General features: G+C 41.9%; 1 protein-coding gene across 1 annotated transcript in view; it reads right to left on the reverse strand.

Moving 5' to 3' along the window:
* LOC126456436 (ATP-binding cassette sub-family C member 4-like) overlaps positions 1–24537 on the reverse strand; it is a 130218-nt gene that overhangs the window by 14501 nt on the left and 91180 nt on the right. The window contains exons 18-23 of the mRNA XM_050092186.1: positions 20192–20315; positions 15305–15478; positions 9601–9728; positions 9267–9512; positions 2550–2710; positions 463–592 (exon numbers count right to left, since the gene is read on the reverse strand). Coding sequence (XP_049948143.1) covers positions 463–592; positions 2550–2710; positions 9267–9512; positions 9601–9728; positions 15305–15478; positions 20192–20315 — 963 coding nt within the window. The remainder of the gene's footprint in view (positions 1–462; positions 593–2549; positions 2711–9266; positions 9513–9600; positions 9729–15304; positions 15479–20191; positions 20316–24537) is intronic.

Here is a 24537-nt window from a genome sequence, read left to right on the forward strand (position 1 = left end):
TGCAAGGATCAAATTACAATCATCTATTACGAATGTGGATTACAATCTGGGCTAATCCGATATGAACTTGAAGGTTGTCTTTTATCTCTGCTCTCTCACTACTCTTCCAAAATCGCAAGTAATTATATTTCCTAAAATCTATGTCTCTCTAACATACAGGGTAACAGAATTTCGACGTTGAAACTTACTGTATCAGGACGGTCCAAACATTGTACATTGCCTACTTACTATTAACTTAACGGCATGCCACTGTAGAACTTGAAGCAATTACGGAAGCAAATAAAATTGCAAAATGACCTCTTCATGATCAGTAAGGAAAATAAGTATTCTGTAACGTGGCATTACGTATGACAGTTAATAAAATTTTAATTTAACTGGTTTAGAAGTATGTATCAGAGTGACATCTGTTTCTAAAATACTGACTACTATTTGAGCTACTTTAATTAATTCATCATAGCTTACCACCATAGTTCCTGCATCCATCACGAGGACCTTATCAGAATCCATAATGGTGTTAAGTCTGTGGGCTATGGTCAGCACTGTACAGTCTTTAAACTTCCTGCGGATAGTAGCCTGGATAAGCGCGTCGGTCCTGGAACAAACATTTGCAAGTGTTCACAGCACTTTTCTTTACAAAATCACAAATACATGTTTCTAATGCAACGAAGAGCTCATATTGTAGCTTGGTCCTCACTCCGAGGAATGTTTTGAATCAGCTGTCCACGCCATTCTGTCCTATACACGTCACTTCATCTGAGCGTAACTTTTGCCATCTACCTTCACAGGATCGTGATTAGTGTAGTCAAACTCACAGTAATTTTTACTCCCCCCCCCCCCCCCTCCGCAATACTCCTGCATTAAACACACATACTACGCATTTCCCTCCATTGCTGAATCAAACATTTCTCGAAACCTCAAAACGTATCCTATGAACCTATCCCATCTTATAGTCAAGTTATATCCTAAATTTCTTTTCTCCCCAGTTACATTTAGTAGCTCCTCATTAGTTACCCGATTTACCCATCTACTGTTTAGCATTCTTCTACAGCATCACTTTTGAAAACCTTTATTCTGTTGTCGCCTGTGCAGGTTATTGTCTACATTTCACTTCCGTACGAGGCCACATTCGAAATACTTTTAAAAAGACATTTCAACAGTTAAATTTGAGTTATATGTAAAAATATTTCGCTTTTTTGGAAATACTTTTCTCGCTGTTGAGAGTCTACATACACTTTCTGATCAAAAGTATCCGCACACCCATTAGTGTACGTCAATAAGGGGTGTGTCCACCCTTCGCATTTATGACGGCTTTAAATCTGTTGTGGACTCTTTGAATGAGGCGTATGAATGTCTGTGGAACAATCGCATATCATTCTTCCTCAGGAGCAGAAACCAAAGAAAGTAGTGACGTTGGACGCTGGGATCTAGAGCAAAGTCGACGATCTACCTCAGTCCATAAGGGTTCAGGTCGAGATTCTGGGCAGACCAGTCCATTTAGGAATGTTATTATCTACAAACTATTTCCTCACAAATGCTGTTTTACGACAGGGTGCACTGTCATGCTAATGGAATCATCGACTACTAACAGTCCCTCTGCAATATGCAGTACACATCTCTCTAAAATAAGTTCATACCCTTTCGTATTTAGCGTTTGCTTAAGAAATACCTGAATTCATGCGATTGTTTACAAGTACCCTACGCTATGTTCGACGGTCCCTGTCCGTCAGTACATGAGATGTGCCTGGTCTCGGTTTAGCTTTTGTTGTTCCTTAGCGTCTTCAGTCCACAATCACATCACTAGCAGTCTACTTGGGTGGCTCTAGAGGGGCTGAATGTCCATGATGGGTTTATTATTCAGGTGAAATCCAAAAACTAGTTCGTGTTCGAAGTCACTCAGCTTTCCTGACAGACACATTCTACTGTTGCTGCTTCTTTACTGACAACACAGTACTCACCTTCTCCTTTTATACTGGTGGATCACCTCTCGTGACATGTAGGGGCCAATTCTGCATTACATAGTGGCGTCCTGATAGTTTCAATCGGATACTGTATTATATCACCTCCACATCCAATGTCGTCATTTATTATTCTATCCAAATACAAACCTCGTCTGCTCTTTCTTGTACCGAATTTCTTAACCTGATCCCATCGTCGTCGCATGATTTAATTCGAATAGATTCCATTACATTTGTTTTCTACAAATAAATCGAAAGTACGTCTCAGAAAGCGGTCTTTCATCCATTGGAAATGCCTGTCTCAGTTAAAAATATTCTACTTAATAACTGAACCAAATGCTGCGTGGATGTCTACATCTGCTCTGAAACTTACTTCGAAATGTGCAGCCGACGTTATATATATGGCAACATGATCTGTGTGGGATGTGGTGGCTACTATGGCTCAATAGACATTGGCAGTTCCGGTCAAAGGGGGCAGCGAAACGTGAGAAATTTGAAACAGAACATTGCCACTTGAAAACCTGGAAAATGTTGCTACGAATTCATAGTTCTCACGACGGCAGAATTTTAAGTATTTTATGTGTAAATACTCACTCTGGGTCGACGTTTGCGGTGGCTTCATCGAGCACCAGGATCCTGTTGTTCCTGAGAATGGCCCTCGCCAGACACACCAGCTGCCTCTGGCCCACGCTGAAATTACTGCCGCCTTCCGTCACCCGGAAGTCCAGTGTCTGTATGCTCGACTTGAGCTCCACCTGTGAAATTATAGGATAAAATGGAACAACCTGAGAAATACATATTAATACTTCTATTGTTCAGAATGAAACGATATCAGTGATAAGATTCTGTGATGACATTGCTGTCTTATGTAAAACTGAGGAACAAATCCAAGACATGTTGAATGAGGTGAACAGTGTGCATAGTGTAGAGTATGGACCGAGAGAAAGCGAAAGAATTTGGAAAGTACTGAGAAAGAGCAGAGCGATACTAGAGACAGAATTGGCATCTAAACTGAGCAACATATAGTGGAAGAATTTATGTTCTGCTACCTTCGAAGCAAAGTTACACATGACTGACTAAGCAAAGAAGATATAAGAAAAAGAGGAAAACGGACAAAATAAAGCAATCCTCATCAAAAGAACCCCAAATGGATCGAACATAGGCCTCAATTTGAGAGAAATTTCTGAGAATTTATGTCAGGAGAGCGACTTTGAATGGAAGTGAATTATGGACTGTGGGAGAGTCAGAATATAAGAGAATCAAAGCTTTTAAGATGTGGCGTTACAGAAGGATAGTTATTATTAACTTGACTGATAAGAAATGAGGTTTAGGGGATTTAAGTTAATTTTATTTAAGCGTAAGCAGGGACTTGGCTCGGTGTGCTTGAGCCCTTCGGAGACGATGGTTACAACACCCTACTGGGATGACTCGACAATGGCATGAGGCACCTTTATGCGATGCGAGCGTGAGTTACCACCGAGCCATTGTAGTCGAGGTGGCAGGTGGCAGGGCGGGGCGCATCCTGGCCATTGACGAGCACCCAAAACACCGATTTTAAATTATCTTTAAGGGCCTTTGATTTGAGTCTGGCAATAACCCACGTTGAGCAGCCGTATGATAGTACAGGCAGGATCATTTTCTTTGTAAAGCTGATTTATGCCCAGATATACATTTGCCCACTGGCCAGATTAGGTTTCAGTTGGTGCAACACATGTAGAAGTTGAGCTCTCTTGGCCTGGATGTGTGATTTAATGATGCGGTTAACAACTTGAGAAGATTTTATACTAAAATAGGTGGTCGAAGTAAAGCCAGCTAGGCCAATGGCTATCTGTGGAAAATTTCAGCTACAGGACGTCTAGATGGCAGCACCTACTTGATTATGAAGTAACTCAGACCACCTGATGCGAGGTTGTTCCTTCTGGCAGATTTTAGTGTCACCATATTCCGAATTTTTTGATTTGGTTTTCAATATGTTGAAGTTTGTATGGCAATGTATTTTGGATAAAGCCCAGGTTATAGTTGTCTTACTTAAATTGTATGCTCATGATTTCAAAACTTATTTACGCTATTTTAATATTTCAACTTGTAACGTATTAATATTCAGTCTGGGGTAGGTGTAGGAATTAGAGAATTTCAGAATTTCTTGACTCTTTTGTTATATTGTCACATGGGCCTCCATCGGTGCCTCCCGGTTAGACTGTCTATAGTTCGAATCCAGTCAGTCTCAGTAGGGCTTGTTTTTCATATATTTTAATTTTTGTAAGAGATATAAATTGACCTTAGTTAACGACATGTAATATAATAGTTCAATAAAGAATGTTTGTTCCTTTTAGTGGTAAAAAATGGAATCCAGCTACGTGTAACAGAAGCAAGTCCTCTGAACAAAGGAGCAAATGGATTTAGCTTTAGCTGCTGCTCGTGATGGTACGCTGTTGATGGAAGCAATAAGAACGTTTCGTATTCCCCGACGAATACTTCGCAGGTCACATTATTTCCGGAATAACTGAAAGGAAATTGGAACGACACTGTACTCTAAGAGTAGAGCAAGACGAAGAACTATGTCACAGCGTTTTTCGACTGACAGATGCAGGAATGCCTGTCACAAGTAATATTCTCAAATGTAGTGTATAGAGCACAAAATTCCAAACCCTTTCAGAGAAAATACAGATAAAATCTATGCCGTTGGACGGAACTGTTTCTAAAACTCCAAACAGAAAAAGGACGATACAGAACGCAAAACGTAAATCATGGAAGGTCCTCGAAACTGAATAAGTTTAATGTGATGGACTACTTTATCAATATAAAACAAGTAATGGATCAAATTGGTGCAACTCATAAACCTCATATGATATACAATATCGATAGGCAAGGTTGTAGACTTACCTTGCACCACCAATAACAAATGCTCGCACGAAAAGGAGCCAAACGAGTACACTTGGTAGCTCCACAACACGCTCTGATTGCAACAGTTGTAATGCGTGGGTCGCCTTGGAACAACTATACCCATGATTTTGTTCAAGGGGCAGAGGTTGAGACCAGAGTGGGAAGAAAATTTTCTCCTGGCAGCAAAGTTGTAATGATGCCGAAGGGGAGTATGACCATCGAAGTTTTTATCCAGTGGCTCGATAATTTTTTCCAATACAAGACAAATACAAATAAAACATAACTTGTTTTTGGTGGGGATTCTTCGCACCGTGATAGTGGATTTATTCCTGCAGTGGAAAAATAGAACATTACTCTGTTTTGTCACCCCAGTATTGCCAGCCATAAATTGCAACCGCTACATAAATCATTCTTCAAATCCTCTGAGATGGATTGGGATGACGTAGTGCAGAAGTACTGAGTGTCTCACCAAGAACGTCAAATAAAAAGAGCTGAATCTGAGAACGTATTTTCTAGCGTATGGGATGGATCCATACTGCTGTGAACTTCGTTTCTGGATTTAAAGGAACAAGGACATACACGTACAATCCAGACATAGTTCCTGAAGTTGGATTCGCTCCCTCAACTTCTTTTGAGATCTCGCTAGACATTTCTGAGAATAGTTGCCCGTTATCTAAACCTGCTAGACAGAACATCAGTTGCTGAATGCAAGTGTGAAGACTCCTCATCTTCAAATTCTTCTGTTTTAAATGCTCCCCAATGTTCTCCAAGTGCAGTCCTGTCCGCGTCAAAAATGAAGCGGCAAAAGACATCCAAGCCTAGCCAGTGCTCTAAATCAGGAACACACTGCCAAAAAATTAACATACTAAGTGTAAATTTGAGGTTATGCTTCACGGTATTAATTTCACACTACAGTATGATCATAAAGGAATTTTAATGAATTACTTTTGTTGTTTTGTTGATTGTTAAAATTTCCCTGGGGCTAGCCCACTTCCATTTTTCTAACAATTCTTCTTGCTTCGGAAACGAAAAAACTTGCACTTTCGGGCCTGTAGGGTAATTTGCCTTTACACCCGGTCACAACATCTGTACGCATTTTGTCTCTCACTAACACTGGGTATCACTGAAATAAAGTTAAAAACATCCTGGGACAGTTACACTGTGCATCATTCACTCATTCCTATACGCAGCACGACACGAGTCACTTCCTTTTGCTATGAGTTAAGACTACTCGCGGTATACCCAATGATTCTCGCAGCAAGCCTAGTATTCCAGTGGCGTAGTAGTTGTAAATTCTCTACTCACATACAAAAAAGAAATTAGCGGCAAGCAAAACTATAAAGAATCCAATGGCGGGCGAAAAACAATTTCCAAGAATCTCTCTCAACCAAGCACAAGTACGATCTACACAACTCGTCTGTGATGCGGTATTGTTTTGTTTGTGAAGAGCTTGCTGAGGCTGATACGAGAATTTACGGTCAATGCAACATTTAGGTTAATGAAGAGTGCTGTGGACTGACAAAATATGATACAGACAACTTCATTTGCCCAAAGTGTGAAAATTAATCAAATTTTGTGCTAGAATCACATAAATGAACTATTCAGTATCTTATAACTTTTATATTAATACATCGTGTAGTTCTCAGGGAGCATTAAATGAACTAAACAACGTCCAAGCCATTACGGGAAATCGACTATTTGAGTAACAAGAATGACCTTATTGGAAGCAGCTTGTCCCTATAAGGCCATTGCGTAAAATTATAGTTCAAGCAACATCAATCTACATTATCTTTCCAGCGCTGGTCAGTTATGTGTTGAATGAAGCACTAATGTTTTATCCACAGAAAGTAAAACGAACGTTGCAGTGTGAAACATTTAGGTTCTCTAAAAATAGTTGCAAAACTTAGTATAGCAGTATTTCCGGCGTCTATCTCCTACAGCTTCCTACATCTCTGTTTTCAGTTTGGAAGTTAATTATGGTGGTTGGATTATAATTACAGTTATCGGTAGCACTATGTTTCAGTGTTGCTCTACTACCTTCTTTCCCGCCGTTACGCCATCTCAATGTCTTGCTTTAAAAAACAAGCTTTTGTTTCAGCTTCGCTATCACATGAAACGACTCAAGAATTTCTGTATTGTTCCGATGTGTGTTTTGGTGACCAATTTGTAGTAACTGCAGTAAACTATTTTACTATTATACATGACTGATTCGCTATTCTATGAATTCTACGTCATTATGTGAGCAAATCAAGAGTTTTAATAAACTTATATATTCCCTCTATACACAATCCTCAAATTCCGAAGTCATTTGTAAATGCCTTGGCATACAGTCGCTGCTATCACGTTTACTTCACAAACATTGCTCTTGGAGAGCTAACTAAGATATACACTCCTGGAAATGGAAAAAAGAACACATTGACACCGGTGTGTCAGACCCACCATACTTGCTCCGGACACTGCGAGAGGGCTGTACAAGCAATGATCACACGCACGGCACAGCGGACACACCAGGAACCACGGTGTTGGCCGTCGAATGGCGCTAGCTGCGCAGCATTTGTGCACCGCCACCGTCAGTGTCAGCCAGTTTGCCGTCGCATACGGAGCTCCATCGCAGTCTTTAACACTGGTAGCATGCCGCGACAGAGTGGACGTGAACCGTATGTGCAGTTGACGGACTTTGAGCGAGGGTGTATAGTGGGCATGCGGGAGGCCGGGTGGACGTACCGCCGAATTGCTCAACACGTGGGGCGTGAGGTCTCCACAGTACATCGATGTTGTCGCCAGTGGTCGGCGGAAGGTGCACGTGCCCGTCGACCTGGGACCGGACCGCAGCGACGCACGGATGCACGCCAAGACCGTAGGATCCTACGCAGTGCCGTAGGGGACCGCACCGCCACTTCCCAGCAAATTAGGGACACTGTTGCTCCTGGGGTATCGGCGAGGACCATTCGCAACCGTCTCCATGAAGCTGGGCTACGGTCCCGCACACTGTTAGGCCGTCTTCCGCTCACGCCCCAACATCGTGCAGCCCGCCTCCAGTGGTGTCGCGACAGGCGTGAATGGAGGGACGAATGGAGACGTGTCGTCTTCAGCGATGAGAGTCGCTTCTGCCTTGGTGCCAATGATGGTCGTATGCGTGTTTGGCGCCGTGCAGGTGAGCGCCACAATCAGGACTGCATACGACCGAGGCACACAGGGCCAACACCCGGCATCATGGTGTGGGGAGCGATCTCCTACACTGGCCGTACACCACTGGTGATCGTCGAGGGGACACTGAATAGTGCACGGTACATCCAAACCGTCATCGAACCCATCGTTCTACCATTCCTAGACCGGCAAGGGAACTTGCTGTTCCAACAGGACAATGCACGTCCGCATGTATCCCGTGCCACCCAACGTGCTCTAGAAGGTGTAAGTCAACTACCCTGGCCAGCAAGATCTCCGGATCTGTCCCCCATTGAGCATGTTTGGGACTGGATGAAGCGTCGTCTCACGCGGTCTGCACGTCCAGCACGAACGCTGGTCCAACTGAGGCGCCAGGTGGAAATGGCATGGCAAGCCGTTCCACAGGACTACATCCAGCATCTCTACGATCGTCTCCATGGGAGAACAGCAGCCTACATTGCTGCGAAAGGTGGATGTACACTGTACTAGTGGCGACATTGTGCATGCTCTGTTGCCTGTGTCTATGTGCCTGTGGTTCTGTCAGTGTGATCATGTGATGTATCTGACCCCAGGAATGTGTCAATAAAGTTTCCCCTTCCTGGGACAATGAATTCACGGTGTTCTTATTTCAATTTCCAGGAGTGTATATATGAGTCCATTTTTCTAAGTGTTTCCTTCAAGAATCTGAAGAGCCTGCAAACTGAGAGAGGAGCCCCAAGGCCAGAGACACTTGAATCAGTTTTAAGAAAGACGTGGTTCAAATGTCTAACTGAAGAACAGGAATGTGGATTAGTGCTTACCGCCGCGTCGATCACAAGGTCATTAGAGCTCGGGTTTTGGAAGAATAGGGAAGGATATCGGCAGTGCTCTCTTAGAGAGACCATCTTGGCATTCAACCTCAGCGATACAGGGGAATCATAGAAACCCTAAATCTGGACACCTAGATAGGGATTTGAACTGTCGTTTTCCAGAATGCGATACCTATATCATCCCTTACGCCACGTATCTGGGTATGGCTGTCCATGCGGATCTTTGTGTTCAATGGTCTCTGTAAACTCCAACAAGTGACTACCTGAATGGTGGTTGCTTTGCTTTAGACCAGGATGACTTTCTTCCCCAACGTTGTCCAAACCGAGATAGCGTGCCCCGTCCCTTTGACTTCATCACTCAAACCTTTCTTTCGGCTTCAGAATATAAGCAACGTATTTTTTAAATTCACATTTTCATGAACATATATTACACATGTTCAGTAAATTTACATACCTCCTCAAGTACATCCCAAAGTTTTGCATCTTCAAACTCTGAAAACGGGTCAAGGTTGAAGCGCAGAGTCTCCGAGAAGAGCACAGGTTCCTGTGGTATAATGGAGATGTGTTTCCGCAAGTCGTGAAGTCCCAGAGTGCTGGTGTCCACATCGTCAATCAGAATGGCTCCCTCTATAGGGGCCAATCGGAAGAGAGCAGAGATAAGGGACGACTTCCCTGCTCCTGTTCGGCCGACGATACCAACCTACACAGATATTTAGAACCTATGTAGAGATATAGACACACACACACACACATTCATTTCTGATGTGATTAAGAACGTATAGCAAAACCTTATGGGTAGGATGAATTGTGAAATTGAGGTTCTTGAGAACTGGAGGATCTGTTGGGCTGTACTTCAGATACATCTTCTGGAAGACGACCTGTCCTCGTTGTGGCCATGAACCTGGTGGTTTCTTATCTGGAACAAACAAATTAATAATAGAGAGAGCTAGACTTCGCCTTATGAGACCTCATGTTGAGTAGGTTCCATTCGTTTCTGGTAGTCATTCAGAAATGGTTGACTCCAGTGTTATCTTACTGTGGAAGTAAATTTGTTTATGAATTAAATAACATCAATGACAAAGATTCGTGACGTTTTTAACTGTCTGAATATTGATTGTGATCGTAGACTACCATAGCCAAGAAATAAGGGCAGCAATTTAATTCATGTATTCTACGTCAGCGCATTTGTAGAACCACAGTTTACAGACAAAATGCAACTGCCTGAACCTAGATGATACACAGTGGAGTTTCTAAGACAATGTCTGTGGATTGCAGTTTATTACACAAATTTCACGTTAATTATTTTGGTCTAAACAGAGCAAGTTTTGAGGGAACTAAAATCTAACTAAATATTTCAATATTTCCAAAGTTTAATGGACAGTAGTGACTGTACTCCTGACAAAGGTGTGTCAGAATATATTTTGTCTATCGTCTGTATTTATCTTGTCGTCGATTCAGCAGTATTCTTTAATGTTCCTTTATTACTGTTTTGTCAAAAGAGAACGATTGCAGTATGTGGTCAGGAGTCTGGCGATGAAGTTTGTTTCCCGACTACTGCGGGAACCAAAAACTTAGCTGGAAACACGAATCGAGCACTCAGACGGATTCTGCATTATAATTCATCATTTTTGGTAGTAAAAAATGTTTCGTTATTTCTTTTCCATGTGAGTTCATTATAACCAGACTGGAACTGCTCTGCCGCCTTCTATTATTTATTTATGAAACGTGATCAGATTAGGGTCTTCAAGGTGTCTTTTACGACGGGCAAGGACTTCAGACATACAGAATCCTTTTTACATCTTACTTACCTAAAGAAAAAGAATAATTTTAGTAGAAAAAATAGTAGATAATAGTATTAATACACTTCTGGCCATTAAAATTGCTACACCACGAAGATGACGTACTACAGACGTTAAATTTAACCGACAGGAAGAAGATGCTGTGATATGCAAATGATTATCTTTTCAGAGCATTCGTACAAGGTTGGCGCCGGTGGTGACACCTACTACGTGCTGACATGATGAAAGTTTCCAACCGATTTCTCGTACACAAACAGTATTTGACCGGCGTTGCCTGGTGAAACGTTGTTGTGATGCCTCGTGTAAGGGGGAGAAATGCGTACCATCACGTTTCCGACTCTGATATACGTCTGATTGTTGCCTATCGCGATTGCGGTTTATCGTATCGCGACACTGCTGCTCGCGTTGGTTGAGATCCAGAGACTGTTGGCAGAATATGGAATCGGTGGGTTCAGTAGAGTAATACGGAACGCCGTGCTCACAGCATCATGGTGGTCGCATCCGTGTTTCGCGACATCGTGGTGAACGCACATTGGAAGCGTGTATTCGTCATCGCCATACTGGCGTATCACCCGGCGTGATGGTATGGGTTGCTATTGGTTACACGTCTCGGTCACCTCTTGTTCACATTGACGGCACTTTGAACAGTGGACGTTACATTTCAGATGTGTTACGACCCGTGGCTCTACCCTTCATTCGATCCCTGCGAAACCCTACATTTGAGCAGGATAATGCACGACCGCATGTTGCAGGTCCTGTACGGGCCTTTCTGGATACAGAAAATGCTCGACTGCTACCCTGGCCAGCACATTCTCCAGTTCTCTCACGAACTGAAAACGTCTGGTCAATGGCGGCCGAGCAACTGGCTCGTCACAATACGCCAGTCACTGCTTTTGATGAACCATGGTATCGTGTTGAAGCTGCATGGGCAGCTGTTCCTGTACTCTCCATCCAAGCTCTGTTCGACTCAATGGCCAGGCGTATCAAGGCCGTTATTACGGCCAGAGGTGGTTGTTTTGGGCACTGATTTCTCAGGCTCTATGCACCCAAATTGCGTGAAAATGTAATCAAATGTCAGTTCTAGTATTATATATTTGTCCAATGAATACCCGTTTATCATCTGCATTTCTTCTTGGTGTAGCAATTTTAATGGCCGGTAGTGTATATTTAAAAATGATGTGAATGTATGTAAAGGAATGTGCGATGTTCTCTGATATATCGGATTCCGAGGGTGGGAATTTAAGTAAACTGCACTATATAATAGCACTGCAAAGAAGGACTTAGTGGCGTAAATACTGCGTACAGAGACTAAAATAGGCATTATTGTTGCTTCAGTAGGTATGTCATTAACTTTGTTTAAAGCTGGAGATGTTGCTCATTTCGGTGATGTAAAGAGGGATATCATTCCAGAGTCGGATTCCTTCACTGAAAAGATCTTCGAGAAAGCGGACGAGTGATTGAGTGGGTTAGAAATGCTTTGATGGGAATGAGTGTTGCTGCCATTTTCATACGAAAAGAATAAGGTTTGTGAGGGATATGAGAGACAGTGATCGTTGAAAAGACAGCAGAGTGTCATGGAAGTACAAGCGTTTGTAAAAGTTTCTCTTTCAGGTGAACAGGGGGGAGCTTTTTATATCTTTGTAAGGTATGGAGAGGTGCTTATGTTATCTAGAATATTGCAGCTATGCTATGATTAGTTCAATTTACACGTCTGAATTTACAACCATATTTATAACGAAACTAGAAGAAAACAGCAAACAAATCTTATGTTTCAACTTGCTTCTTCACGTCTATACATAGACACTAAAGGACGTGAGCACTAAAATAATTTAAAAGTGTATTTTATCTAACATACTCTTTGTCAGGTATATTATTTAGTCACAGGAAACAGCTTAGAAAATAATCAAAAGTTTTTGAAAAGTAATAAGAAAAATTATGTACGGTGCCAAGACATATATATATCCACTGTACACAGAGTGAGTTTCTCACGGGAATCGTATGAAACTAGAAGTAATCATCCCAAGACAACAAATAATTTCTATGCAAACGAGTGAGAGAGCTTCTGCAAAGTCAACAGCAAGCTGAAAAAACAGTTGTCTTTTTTATGAGACTGTAGAGACAAGATATGATCGGGATGGCAATAAAGTGAAAGATGTGAGATGATGTTAGAAAAACTGCAGCGTCGATCCTTATCGCTGAAAATCTCAGCTGTTTTGTAAAACCTCTGTTACCTGGAAGTTGCTGAAAACATAAAAACGCCATGGGGTGAATTGCATCTTGCTACACAATAGCAGTCAGAAGGACATGGCAGCTCATGTGAAGTCAAACTGAAAGCCAACCGTGACTGGGGATGAGCCTTTCTGACGCTGCAGCTCAAGCCACTTGTGAAAGTGTGCTGCTTGTGGGAAAAGATGGTGTTGAAATGAAAGTCACAACAGATTGATTTCAGAGAGATGGTTAATTTCTGTTTCGAGAAATTTCGAGTGGGAGGAGGAAATTATGACTAACGTGACGATTGTTTACAGAACTAATTCGATTAACAGAAAAGAAATCGAAGGAAAGATCCGCCCGATGCGAGGTTTGCTGGAGATACGAAATTTAGTAGAAAGATTAATGTCTAACGCCTAATCGACATGTTGATTAGTGACAGACAGCAGTCCCGGACTCTGTAAGGATAGGCAAGAAAAACAGCGAGGTCATTAATAAAGGAACCATTCCGGTATTTGCTTCATGAGATTTAGAAAAAACACGGGAAAACTAAGTTTTGAACCGCCATTCTGCCGAACGTGAGTTGTCACCGGCGCAGCTCTCCTCTTCAGCGTATCCTATCTATCTTCCTTATGACCAATATCGAACCAATAATTCTTCCTCATTGTCGACCCTATTCCAGCTTTCATCATCCGAATCTATTTCTGTTTCTTTTTTTTTTTGTCCTTTCATCTCATATGTTAAATTTACCATATCATTTCTGTCATATTCCCAGCACAGTCAATTCATTCTCTAAATGTGATTCCTTATAACTGCCGTCAAAAATTTCGGTTTGTTTCTTTTGTCAGTGTTTCAAAAAAAATACAGTGGAGGAAATTAATGACTATAATGTTAACAATACTTAATTATTTTGATACTCTACATTCACTACTGTAGCTATGATTGCTGTAACTACTATTATTATCTAAAGCTTGTATAGTGTGAATATTGCAGTCTTGCAGCTCAAACAGATGCGTGAATTCGTAAGTAAGTAGACAACGGTTATCAGTTGTACATCGCTGGAAGATTGGTGCGAGAGACAGTTGGAGCCTGTGCGGACATGTTACAACCAGTACTGCAGCTACTGCTCATGCCAAATCACTGTGTCTGAATTGTGGAAGCCGTCAGCCACAATCACTGCCGGCCAGCACTTATAACATACATTATCAGACATCATTAGATGCCACATGCCAATATTTTGGCTTTATGGCGAAACTGTAAGGTTTTAACAGTCATGGGAAGTTAACCTGACATAAAATAGAGCGAGAAATAGTTTTTAAAAAATTATTTTATTATAATTTTTCCAGCTCATTAAAAGTTGTAAAAACATTACAACAATGACTGTAGTTTGTGAAATGGGAATTATGAATAAAATTTTGCCATTTCTTAATCTCAAAGATTCATATGACATAAACAGCTATAACGTACAACTATACCATTGCTGAAGGACGTACCTCCAGTTCCTATTTGTTCCACTGTTACTACGTAAATTCAACTGCTTAATTAAACTTTATTTAAAGCGAATATCCCACGTTTATTTAAAAACACATATGTGAAAAATATTTATAATTTAAGGAAAATTGTATACAATGTAAGAAATTAGAATTGGGAAGAATGTAGCCACAGTTTTTGTGTGTTCATATTGAGTGTGACGCTCTAGTAAGTAAAGTGAATATCAAAAGCACATTTACGTAGTTAGAGGCTCCAGAACTGAATGTTGTTTAAAATTATCTCCAAATTGATTAATGAAAAATGTAACATATTAGAGAGTGAGTGAACATACAGGGTGATTCCGTGGAGATGTTACAAATTTTCAGAGGTGATGGAGAAGGATAAATGTATGAATTTGACGTAAGGGACCCTGATCGGATAACAGCCGAGTCGAAAGTTGTAAGTGAAAAACGTTCTGATGCCTCTGACAGAGGTAGACTCATTGCTGTCCATATTCTGGGAGCAGACAGTATGGACGAAAACAAGAAAATAAATGTCCGGTAAACATGGACTCTATGGACTCTAAAGTGCACACCGTAAGAAGTATGAGCAGTTGCTGATCTTCCCTATTGTGAAACATGTCTATACTGCTGAACAAGTGCTCATAGCTCTCAAGATAGGCACTTTAGAGCCCACGTTTTGGTCCATACCATCACCTCCAAAAAAATGGAAGGCAAAGCCCTTGTTGTGGGAGAGGCTCACTGTCAGAGGTATCAGAACGATTTTCGCTTATAGATTCTGACTCGGTCATTTACGGACCAGGATCCCTTGCCTCAAATTGATACAAAATCCTTCTCCATAAGCTGTGAAAGTTTGTGACATCATCACGGAATCACCTTGTAAAACACACAGGACGTCTTCTCCATTCTAAATCTACTTACTGAACTAAGGTATACGTACATGTACATGTTTCGCCACAGTAGCAGTTAAATCACGTTCATCGTCGTTTCCTCACCTGGTGCGGACTCCAGAGCAGGTTCAGAAGGAATCTTGGTGTACTCAAGGACTCTCTCCACTGACGTCATCTGGCTGACCACTTCAGTCATTTGCATAATCCCATACTGAAGCATACCAGTCAGAATGAGTGACTGCGAAATTGCCAGACCCACACCGGAACCACCGAATGAACCTGTGAATTAATGTCTCTGTAAGTAACAGAGTTATAGCGTTTTGTTCAAAAGGAGGTAACTAATATGTGGAAAAATTCTGGTAAAAGGACAGAAGTCTTAAAAGAATTTTAAAAATGTTCACATTTCCATATGGTAAATGTTTTTATTTTCTTGGTTAGAGAATATTTTTCGCGTTAATTGTTCGCTTCGTTTCTGTCTTCTTGTTTGCAGATTTGCACCTTGGTTCCACAGGTTTTTTTTTCCTTTTCTAATGTTCTCTTCTAGTAGCTAAATGAAATGCACAAAGTGTCCACCATTAGCTGTAACACAATAATCTAAACACCGCATCATTGACTGTCTTATTCGCTCCTGTACTCCATTTGTCTGTTATACAGTCTGAAATATTTCTTGAACACGCTGGTGAAGAATGTCAACATTCGCAATAGGTTTTGAATACGCAGTTCCCAAAAATAATAACGAAAAGAAATCCAATGTACTGAGCACACGCGAACAAGCAGGTCAAGATGTTGCTACACCATGACCTAACCTTTTATTTGGGAAACGCTGATTCAAAATTGTTTTTGTCTGCAAAGTAAAATGGTATTGTGAATGTTGACGTTCTTCGCTCTCATGCTGAAGAAGGGCTGCAGCAGATACAGCAGAGACGCCTGGAATATGTGAGCTATTGAGATATTCAATGATGTCACCTTTAGAAGCGTGTGTTGGAGCTAATGGTAGACACTGCAAGCATTTCATTTAGACATCAGAAGACAACATCTAAAAAGAAAAAAAATATCTCAAAGCTGAAAATTTGCAAACCAAAAGGCAGAAACTAAGCAAACATGTAATACCATATAATTGTCTTCAGCTAACAAAAAAATTAGCATATGAATACATGAACTATTATGCTCCTTTTTAAATCCTCTTTCCATTCCCCAGAGGCTGCCCACGAGGCTACACACGAGAAAAAACAACATTTTCAGGCTGCAAGTAAATGTGCACATAGTTCCAACGAAACATTCGCCGCCGCGCGGGATTAGCAGAGCGGTCTTAGGCGCTGCAGTCATGGACTGTGCGGCTGGTCCCGGTGGAAGTTCGAGTCCTCCCTCCAGCATGGGTGTGTGTGCTTGTCCTTAGGATAATTTAGGTTAAGTAGTGTGTAAGCTTAGGGACTGATGACCTTAGCAGTTAAGTCCCATAAGATTTCACACACATTTGAACATTTTTGAACAAAACATTTACGCAAATACTGACTAGGTAGCTACCAAATTCGTGTTATACACACAGAAAATTGTGCTCTACCTGCTGAATTATTTATTATTGTCAGATTCATTACATGGAGATAATTATCAAGCAGTCAGTGAAATTCTTAAATATGAAAAGTTCTTTCTTGAAAGCAGTTTCTTTTTATTCTTGATTCCAATACACCACATTATTCCCCACTCTTTTGGCCTGTATGCCCACATGGACCCCTCCACTGGTCTACATCAGAACCAATCGGTTTAGTCCCTTAGGAATACACACAGTTGAACTTTTTTGATCCAACGTCCTGCTTCATCAATAACCTCCACATAATCCACGTCATCCTTCCCGCGGAGGGCACCCTTCATTGGGCCAAATAGATGGAAGTCAGAAAGTGCGAGATCCGGCTTGTAAGGTAAATGAAGAAGAGTAGTCCAATGAAATTTTGTGAGCTCCTCTCGGGTGCGCAAATTTACGTGAGGCCATATGTTGTCATAGAGATGAAGCAGTTCGTTTGCTTTTTTTTTTTAGCTACCAACACGCTGAAGTCGTATCTTCAGTTCCATAAGGCTCGCATAATGTACTTCAAGTTGATCGTTCCACCATGAGGGAGGTCGTCAAACAGAATAACCCTTTCAGAGGCCCAGAAGACCGTCGCCTTCGCTTTACCGGCTAAGGGTGCGGATTGGAACATTTTCTTTTGGTGAGAGGTGGTGTGGCGCCACTCCATGGATTGCCGTTTTGTTTCCGGTTCAAAGTGATGATCCCATGTCTCATCGCCCGTGACGGTGTTCGACAAAAAATTGTCACGATCAGCCTCGTACCGCCCAAGAAATTCCTCGCAGATGGTCATTCGTTGCCCTTTATGGGCTTCTGTTAGGGGGCGAGGAGCCAAGCAGGCACGCGCGATAGAGTACCCCAACTGGTAAATAAGTGTGTCAGCATTACCAACAAATACGTCTGGTTGTGCAGCGAGGTGCTTGGTTGTGACTCTCGATCACCTCGAAAGAGAGGGTCCGCACGTTCCCACATTGCGTGCGGCCTTGTTGCGATGTGGCAGACGCCTCACCCAACGACACCGTGCTTTTCTACACTGCCAGATCTCGTTGACATTCTGCAGGCACCTATGATTACTGCAGTGCTCTAGTTTTCCGCCAAGAGAAACTCAATGGGAGCTCTGCTTGGAAGACTCCTCCGTTATAGACGCCATTTGCAAGGCTACTTATGGCGCTATCACCTACTGGACCTTCATGAAACTATAAGGGCTGAAGCGGAAATACGAGGGTTGTCCAGAAAGTAAGTTCCGACCGGCCGCTAAATGGAAACCAAAGTGAAAATCAGAAACATTTTATTTGCAAGAGTTAGCAACACTTTCCAGATACTTCCCTACAAAGTCGCCGCTCCGACTCAGACATTTGTCGGAGCGTTATACCAAATTTCCAACACCACCGTCAAAGAAGGCAGCCGCCTGTGCTTTCCGATAATTCTCTACTCTGTTCTATAGGGTGTAGCCTGCACCCAGGTGTTGTCTTCGTATCCAGCGTTTCATGTGAACAGAGATGATACTCAGGACGAGCCAGTTAGGGCTGTGTTGTGGGTGATCGAACACTTCCCATCTAAAAAGCTGCAGGAACTTCTTCACTGGCCCTGCAGAGTGCAGCTGAGAATTGCCATGAAGAAGGAAGCACGTGGCAGTTGTGTTAGGTGGGCTGCGTTCATTAAAGCGAAGCCTCTCAACGGGCCCTCCTCTTCGGCGGGAGACATCGTTGTTCTAGGCACCTTTACTCGCTCACAGTGCGCTCACAACTGAAAAGAGCGTCTTGATGCGATCGATGGTCTTACTAGAGACACTACCAAATACATCTTTGCAAAGCTTTATCGTGTTTTCACTGTGGTGTCCATTTCGCGACCGATCGGAACTTACTTTCTGGAGAACCCTCGTATTCCACGATGTCTTTGTTGCCTACGGCCCATTCACCAGCCACATAGGCGTGTACCGCTGTTTGCCACCCTTTCTATACGAGAGCAACACGTTCGGTTGAGACCGCACCTCCAACAGTGAAATCATTGTGGAAAAGGAAAAGCTTCAAAACAGAAAAAGAATAGATCAAAAGAGGGAAAACCAGAAAGCTATACACAAAAAGGGAAAAAAAGAGCTGAAGAGACTGACCCTGATTTAGACATCTCTTTGAGGGCAGACGAAAGCATGGATGATACCTATCCCTTTGGAGAGTCCACACCAGATTCTATTGTTATGACAGATGCACAGAGAAAATTACATCTTGGCTAATTTTCGAGGAGGAAAGAGGATTTCTACAGGTACAGTTATTTTTGCACTATATTATCGTTCTAGAGGAATCTGCGTTGTGCTTAACGGTCCTGAAGATGTTCTTGAAACAAAAAAGGCAGTGATTCTCTGTTGTGTATCTCTCATTTTTGTATTAATCTCAATATAGTAAGTCTAACTGCTAATAGTTCTTACCAATTGCTGGTTAAACAAACAAAGAAATTCACACTGATCTATGTTTCATACCATAAAATTCCTTGAAATATTCCGCACAAAATATCCTAGTTATGCAAATGTATCGTTTTGTACGTTCTGCATCTCATTATTAAGAACTCTACCTACAATTGTCAGTGCACATAACAATTTCACATGTGTATCCAATTTTGAACCAACCAAACCACATTTAGGAACTTCAGTCCAAAAAATAATTAGACGTTTTTGTTTTTTCTAGTCTACATTTGTAACTTCAAAAATTAAATATAATATCATTTTTACAGCAACTTATCGTCTCCAACATTTACAATTTTTTTCTGAACAGTTACTGTTTTCCTTTCCAAAGTGCAGATACATTTTGTTTCGCATCATATTTAGGACATCTTACCCTACTGACATTATACGGGAAAAATATTGTTGTATGACTGATGCCACCGTGAAGGCGCCATTGATCAACAGAATGGTATTACGAAAACTGAATCTGACATCGAGCACAGAGACTAGGAAAAGATGCATCGCTGACGTCGAACCTGTTACACAGAATGTGCCGGGAAGAACTGTCAATATTCATAGATACGATAGGTACGATCAATCGAAGCAAAAGAGTCTATAAAAATGTGGGCTCTACAATCCATGATTCGAGAGTTACGAGCAGCTGTTTACCTTCGCTACTGTGAAACATTTCTCTTCTTTTGAACAAGGGCTCACAATTCTCAAGGTACACATTTTAGAGCCCATGTCCACTGGATAATGTTTCCTTGTTTGGTCCACACAAGCTCCTCCAAGTATGTGGGAAGCAAATAGCTTGCAGTGAAAGAGATTTGCTTCACAGATTCGAAGATGCCTTTTAGAGCCCATGCTGACTATATTTTTTTATTTGAATTAACTCCCCTGAGATATCCTAGACTATTTATTCCAGGACACCCTGTATATTAATATAATGAATTCTTAAACGTATCCTATGACATAATATTTTAAGTAGGGCTCTTACCTGCAGAAAGAACGAGGAAACTGTAGGTGACGATAGTAACGAAAATGCTGCTGAGGAAGTCTAGCCATATTCCAAGCGCTGATCCGTTTGTTACATAGAGGAACCATGCAGAGGTATGACGATCCTAAAAAACAAGAAATTGATAATTGAGTTTGTTGTTTCTATACAAATGGAAGGCTATGAAGGGAACGAGAGGTTGTGACGCAAAGTTCCTGACTATCGAACGTTTCTCCAGTGTCCCGTATTGAATTACAAACCTCTAAGCAGCGTCCCGTAAAGTGAGGGAATGTGACACCGTCGGTGGTGATCCTTGCGTCGGATGGTGACGTTAATCCCCGGACCCTTGGTGCTTTTCGCGAGGAGCAGACTATGTGCAGGCACCGGGTTTCACCCTCTTCCTTTTACTATTATCATGCAACAAATACGTGACACCACACTTTACACACATCCATCGTAGTCAGCCACACTCGGCAGATACACTTCAGACATAACCCTAGAAGGCCGCCGGGAAAGAACAGCTTGTGGCGGGAGAAGAAAACGTTATCGGATTGGGTGGCTGAACAACCATTTGGGTTCTTCAAGACAACAGAGCCACACGGCTCTTTCAGTCTCATTCGATACAAAATAACACCATTTTAACTGTTCGCAAAATTTAGATTACATTTTTGTGACAGAATGATACGTCGCCTTTCGGAACTAAAAAAAAGTTATTCCCTAAAATTTTGATTGCTTAATACACCAAGGTATGGTCCTTACAAGAGCTAAGAGGGAAAAATAAGAGTGGGAGACCAGGAATAAAGTTCTCGAATTAAGGAAGATATAAGACAGAGATGCAGTCTTTCGCCCAAGCTGTATAATCTGCACATCGAAGAAGCAATGAAGCAGTAAAAGAAAGGTTCAAGAGTGGGATGAAAATTCATTGTGAAAGGACATCAATGATAAGATTCGCTGATGTCATGCTATCCTCGGTGAAAGTGAGGAAGAATTGCGGGATCTCTTGAATGTAATGAATAGTCTAATGAGTACTGAGGACTGACTGAGAGTAAACCAAAGAAAGATGAAAGTGTAACACGTGTATATTTCTATTGTTCATTGTCAAATCACAATTTATGAAAGATGTTTATATTTTATTAATAGTATTAAGTAGAAATAATTAATATTTGTCATGTTGGAAATAATTGTGGTAGCAGGGAATGTCTGCGCCAAACTATTGTTGGCAAGAGAGACCGCAAATCGATATAATTTTAAAAACGGCGGGAGAGACCACGTATGGATACATTTTAAGAAAAGAGCGGGAAAGACCGCGCATTGATACATTTTGTAATGGTAGCAGGGATTGTCTGCACCAGAAAGCATTGTTGGCAGGAGAAACGGCACTTTAGCGTTCGTAGGAAGTCAGTAATAAGCGAGAAGTGAAGCGAGTCGGTAGCAGGTCTGAAGCGAGAGGTTGAGAGGAGCGGTGTACCTGCCAGCCACTAGCTATGATTTACAAGAGATTATAAACGGATGTACAGAGACATCAGCTAACTATTATAATAAGAGGAACTAATATTATTGAATTAATTTTTTGAGAAACTCAAGACTACTGAAGGTATGTTTGCGCATTGCTAGTTGTAAGATTATTGTAAAAAGTAAGTCCCATTTGAACGTTTGTAAAATCATTTCATTCAGAATATAATTAACTTTTGCCAGCAATATTGCATTTCTAATTATAATCCATCCCAAAAACCATCAACGTAAAACTTTGCAAAATTTTATTTTTGTCAAGAAAAAGTTTAACTATGAATTACGTAATTTCAATCAAATTAATTATAGAATAACGTCAGCTTTGCAATTAAAGAATAACGTCAGCTTTGGTAATAAATACAGCCACTTATTATGAAAGCTCACCAGCAGCTAACAGAGTACACTAAAACAGAGTAAGTATATTCATGTTGCAGTTCGATGTAGCAGTCAGATGGCGATCCAGTAACAGTAAAAAAGGTAAGGAACAGTTTTGGGTTATTGCAGATAACGACTGAGGGCCACGACGACGACACATTCTATGTTTCGTCGAAATAATCAGAAAATCACTTTCAATAAGCAGCAATTAAATGTGTATACGAAGACAGAGAAAGAGAATAAATTTCAAAGGGAAGATTTCATTTGCTATTATTAAGCAAGAGATAGAAATCCTAAGAAAAGGTTACATAGTTTGTTGTAAAAGGGAAGGTTATCAATGACAAAAGAGGTATAGAGGAGACGGGGAGGTTTCAAAAGTAATGATAAGTAGCAGAAATGAGAACAGAGAGAAATTTAACATCGCACTGGTGATCATGAAGTAGATGAAGTTAAGGAATCTGCTACCTGCGCAGCAGAATAACCCAAGACGGACGGAGCAAGAAAGACGTAAAAAGCAGACTACCACTGGCAGAAAGGGCATCCCCGGCCAAGAGAAGTCTGCTAGTATCAACCATAGGCATTAATTTGAGGGAGAAATTTCTGAGAATATTCGTTTGGAGCGCAGCATTCGGCCTGGAATCTGAATCATTCGAGTAGCATTGTCTTCAGTGTTGCGTTTCTCTTCGAACTGAGCCCCGATGACCAGCAAAGATGTGTCTGGAGACGTCCCAGGTAGCGGTGGGGTATCAACCTGACTCTCAGCCGCCACACAGCCCGCAAGTAGGAGCGATTGACTGCAGTGACCTTTACAGCACAGCGTTATGTCGACGAAATTCTACGCTCCATTTTGTTTCCCTTCAAGGCAAGTCATCCTGGGCTTGCATTTCAGCAAGATAATGCCCGTCCGCACACGGCAAGAGCCTCTACTGCTTGTCTTCGTGCTTGCCAAAGCCTATTTGGCCAGTTTGGTCGTGGGATCTCTCTCCAATTGAAAAGGTTTGGAGCATTAAGAAGGGCCCTCCAACTAAATCGGTATTTTAAATATCTAACGCGCCGGTTGGACAGAATTTGGTGATATGCCTCAAGAAGATGTCCAGCGACTCTATCTGTCAATTCCAAGCCGAATAACTGCTTGCATAAGGCTCGCAGGTGGATCAAAGCTTACTGCCTTGCTAGTTTGTGAAGCACTTTCTCTTGAATAAATCATCGAATTTTTCTTTAACTGTAATCTCCCTCTGTCTCTCTCTTAGAGTTAACTTCCGCCACAGTCCCGATCTCTCCCCATCCGATTTACAAATTCATTTTAACCCTGGCCGTCGGTCAGCTTCGCGTGAACAGCTGCAGCTCTGGATACAGTCATGATTCGGTAGACACCAGGAAACATCTGCGCATGAAAGCACTGTCCGTCCGGTCTGTCGAAAGTCCAGAGCAGAAGAAACTGGAACCACTTGCAGTGGGATGATGTCGAATAATGTTAAAACGAATGGGGACACTTAAATCAGGTTCAAAAATGGTTCAAATGGCTCTGAGAACTATGGGACTTAACATCTGTGGTCATCAGTCCCCTAGAACTTAGAACTACTTAAACCTAACTAACCTAAGAACATCACAAACATCCATGCCTGAGCCAGGATTCGAACCTGCGACCGTAGCAGTCGCGCGGTTCCAGACTGAGCGCCTAGAACCGCTAGACCACCGCAGCCGGCCTTAAATCAGGAAATGAAGTAATAAAGAAAAGTAGATGAGGGGAGAACACTATAGAAGATCATTACAAGGAAGAGACATGTTGCTGGGATACCTGCTACGGCACCTAGAAATACACTGACAAAACAAGTGAAGCACCAGAAGGGGAGGAGTAAACTAAATGAAACCTCACGGTCTGAAAAGGTACTGTATGTCAGTTTATTTCAGTGATTACAAAATCCTGTCAAATTAACCAAGAACTTCGCAGTATGAGGTCATTTATCTCTGTGATGTTGCACCTCCTCTGGCGTGGATGCATGACTGATTCTATTATGAAGGGTGCCAAAAGCCGTTGAATAACCTCCTGAGGCAAGCTGGACAACTATTGTAACTGGTATGAAACTTCCTGGCAGATTAAAACTGTGTGCCCGACCGAGACTCGAACTCGGGACCTTTGCCTTTCGCGGACAAGTGCTCAACCAACTGAGCTACCGGAGCACGACTCACGCCCGGTACTCACAGCTTTACTTCTGCCAGTATCTCGTCTCCTACCTTCTAAACTTTACAGACGTTCTCCTGCGAACCTTGCAGAACTAGCACTCCTGAAAGAAAGGATAAAGCGGAGACATGCCTTAGCCACAGCCTGGGGGATGTTTCCAGAATGAGATTTTCACTCTGCAGCGGAGTGTGCGCTGATATGAAACTTCCTGGCAGATTAAAACTGTGTGCCCGACCGAGACTCGAACTCGGGACCTTTGCCTTTCGCGGGCAAGTGCTCTACC

Source organism: Schistocerca serialis, chromosome 2, assembly GCF_023864345.2.
Source record: "Schistocerca serialis cubense isolate TAMUIC-IGC-003099 chromosome 2, iqSchSeri2.2, whole genome shotgun sequence".
Lineage (NCBI taxonomy): Eukaryota > Metazoa > Arthropoda > Insecta > Orthoptera > Acrididae > Schistocerca > Schistocerca serialis.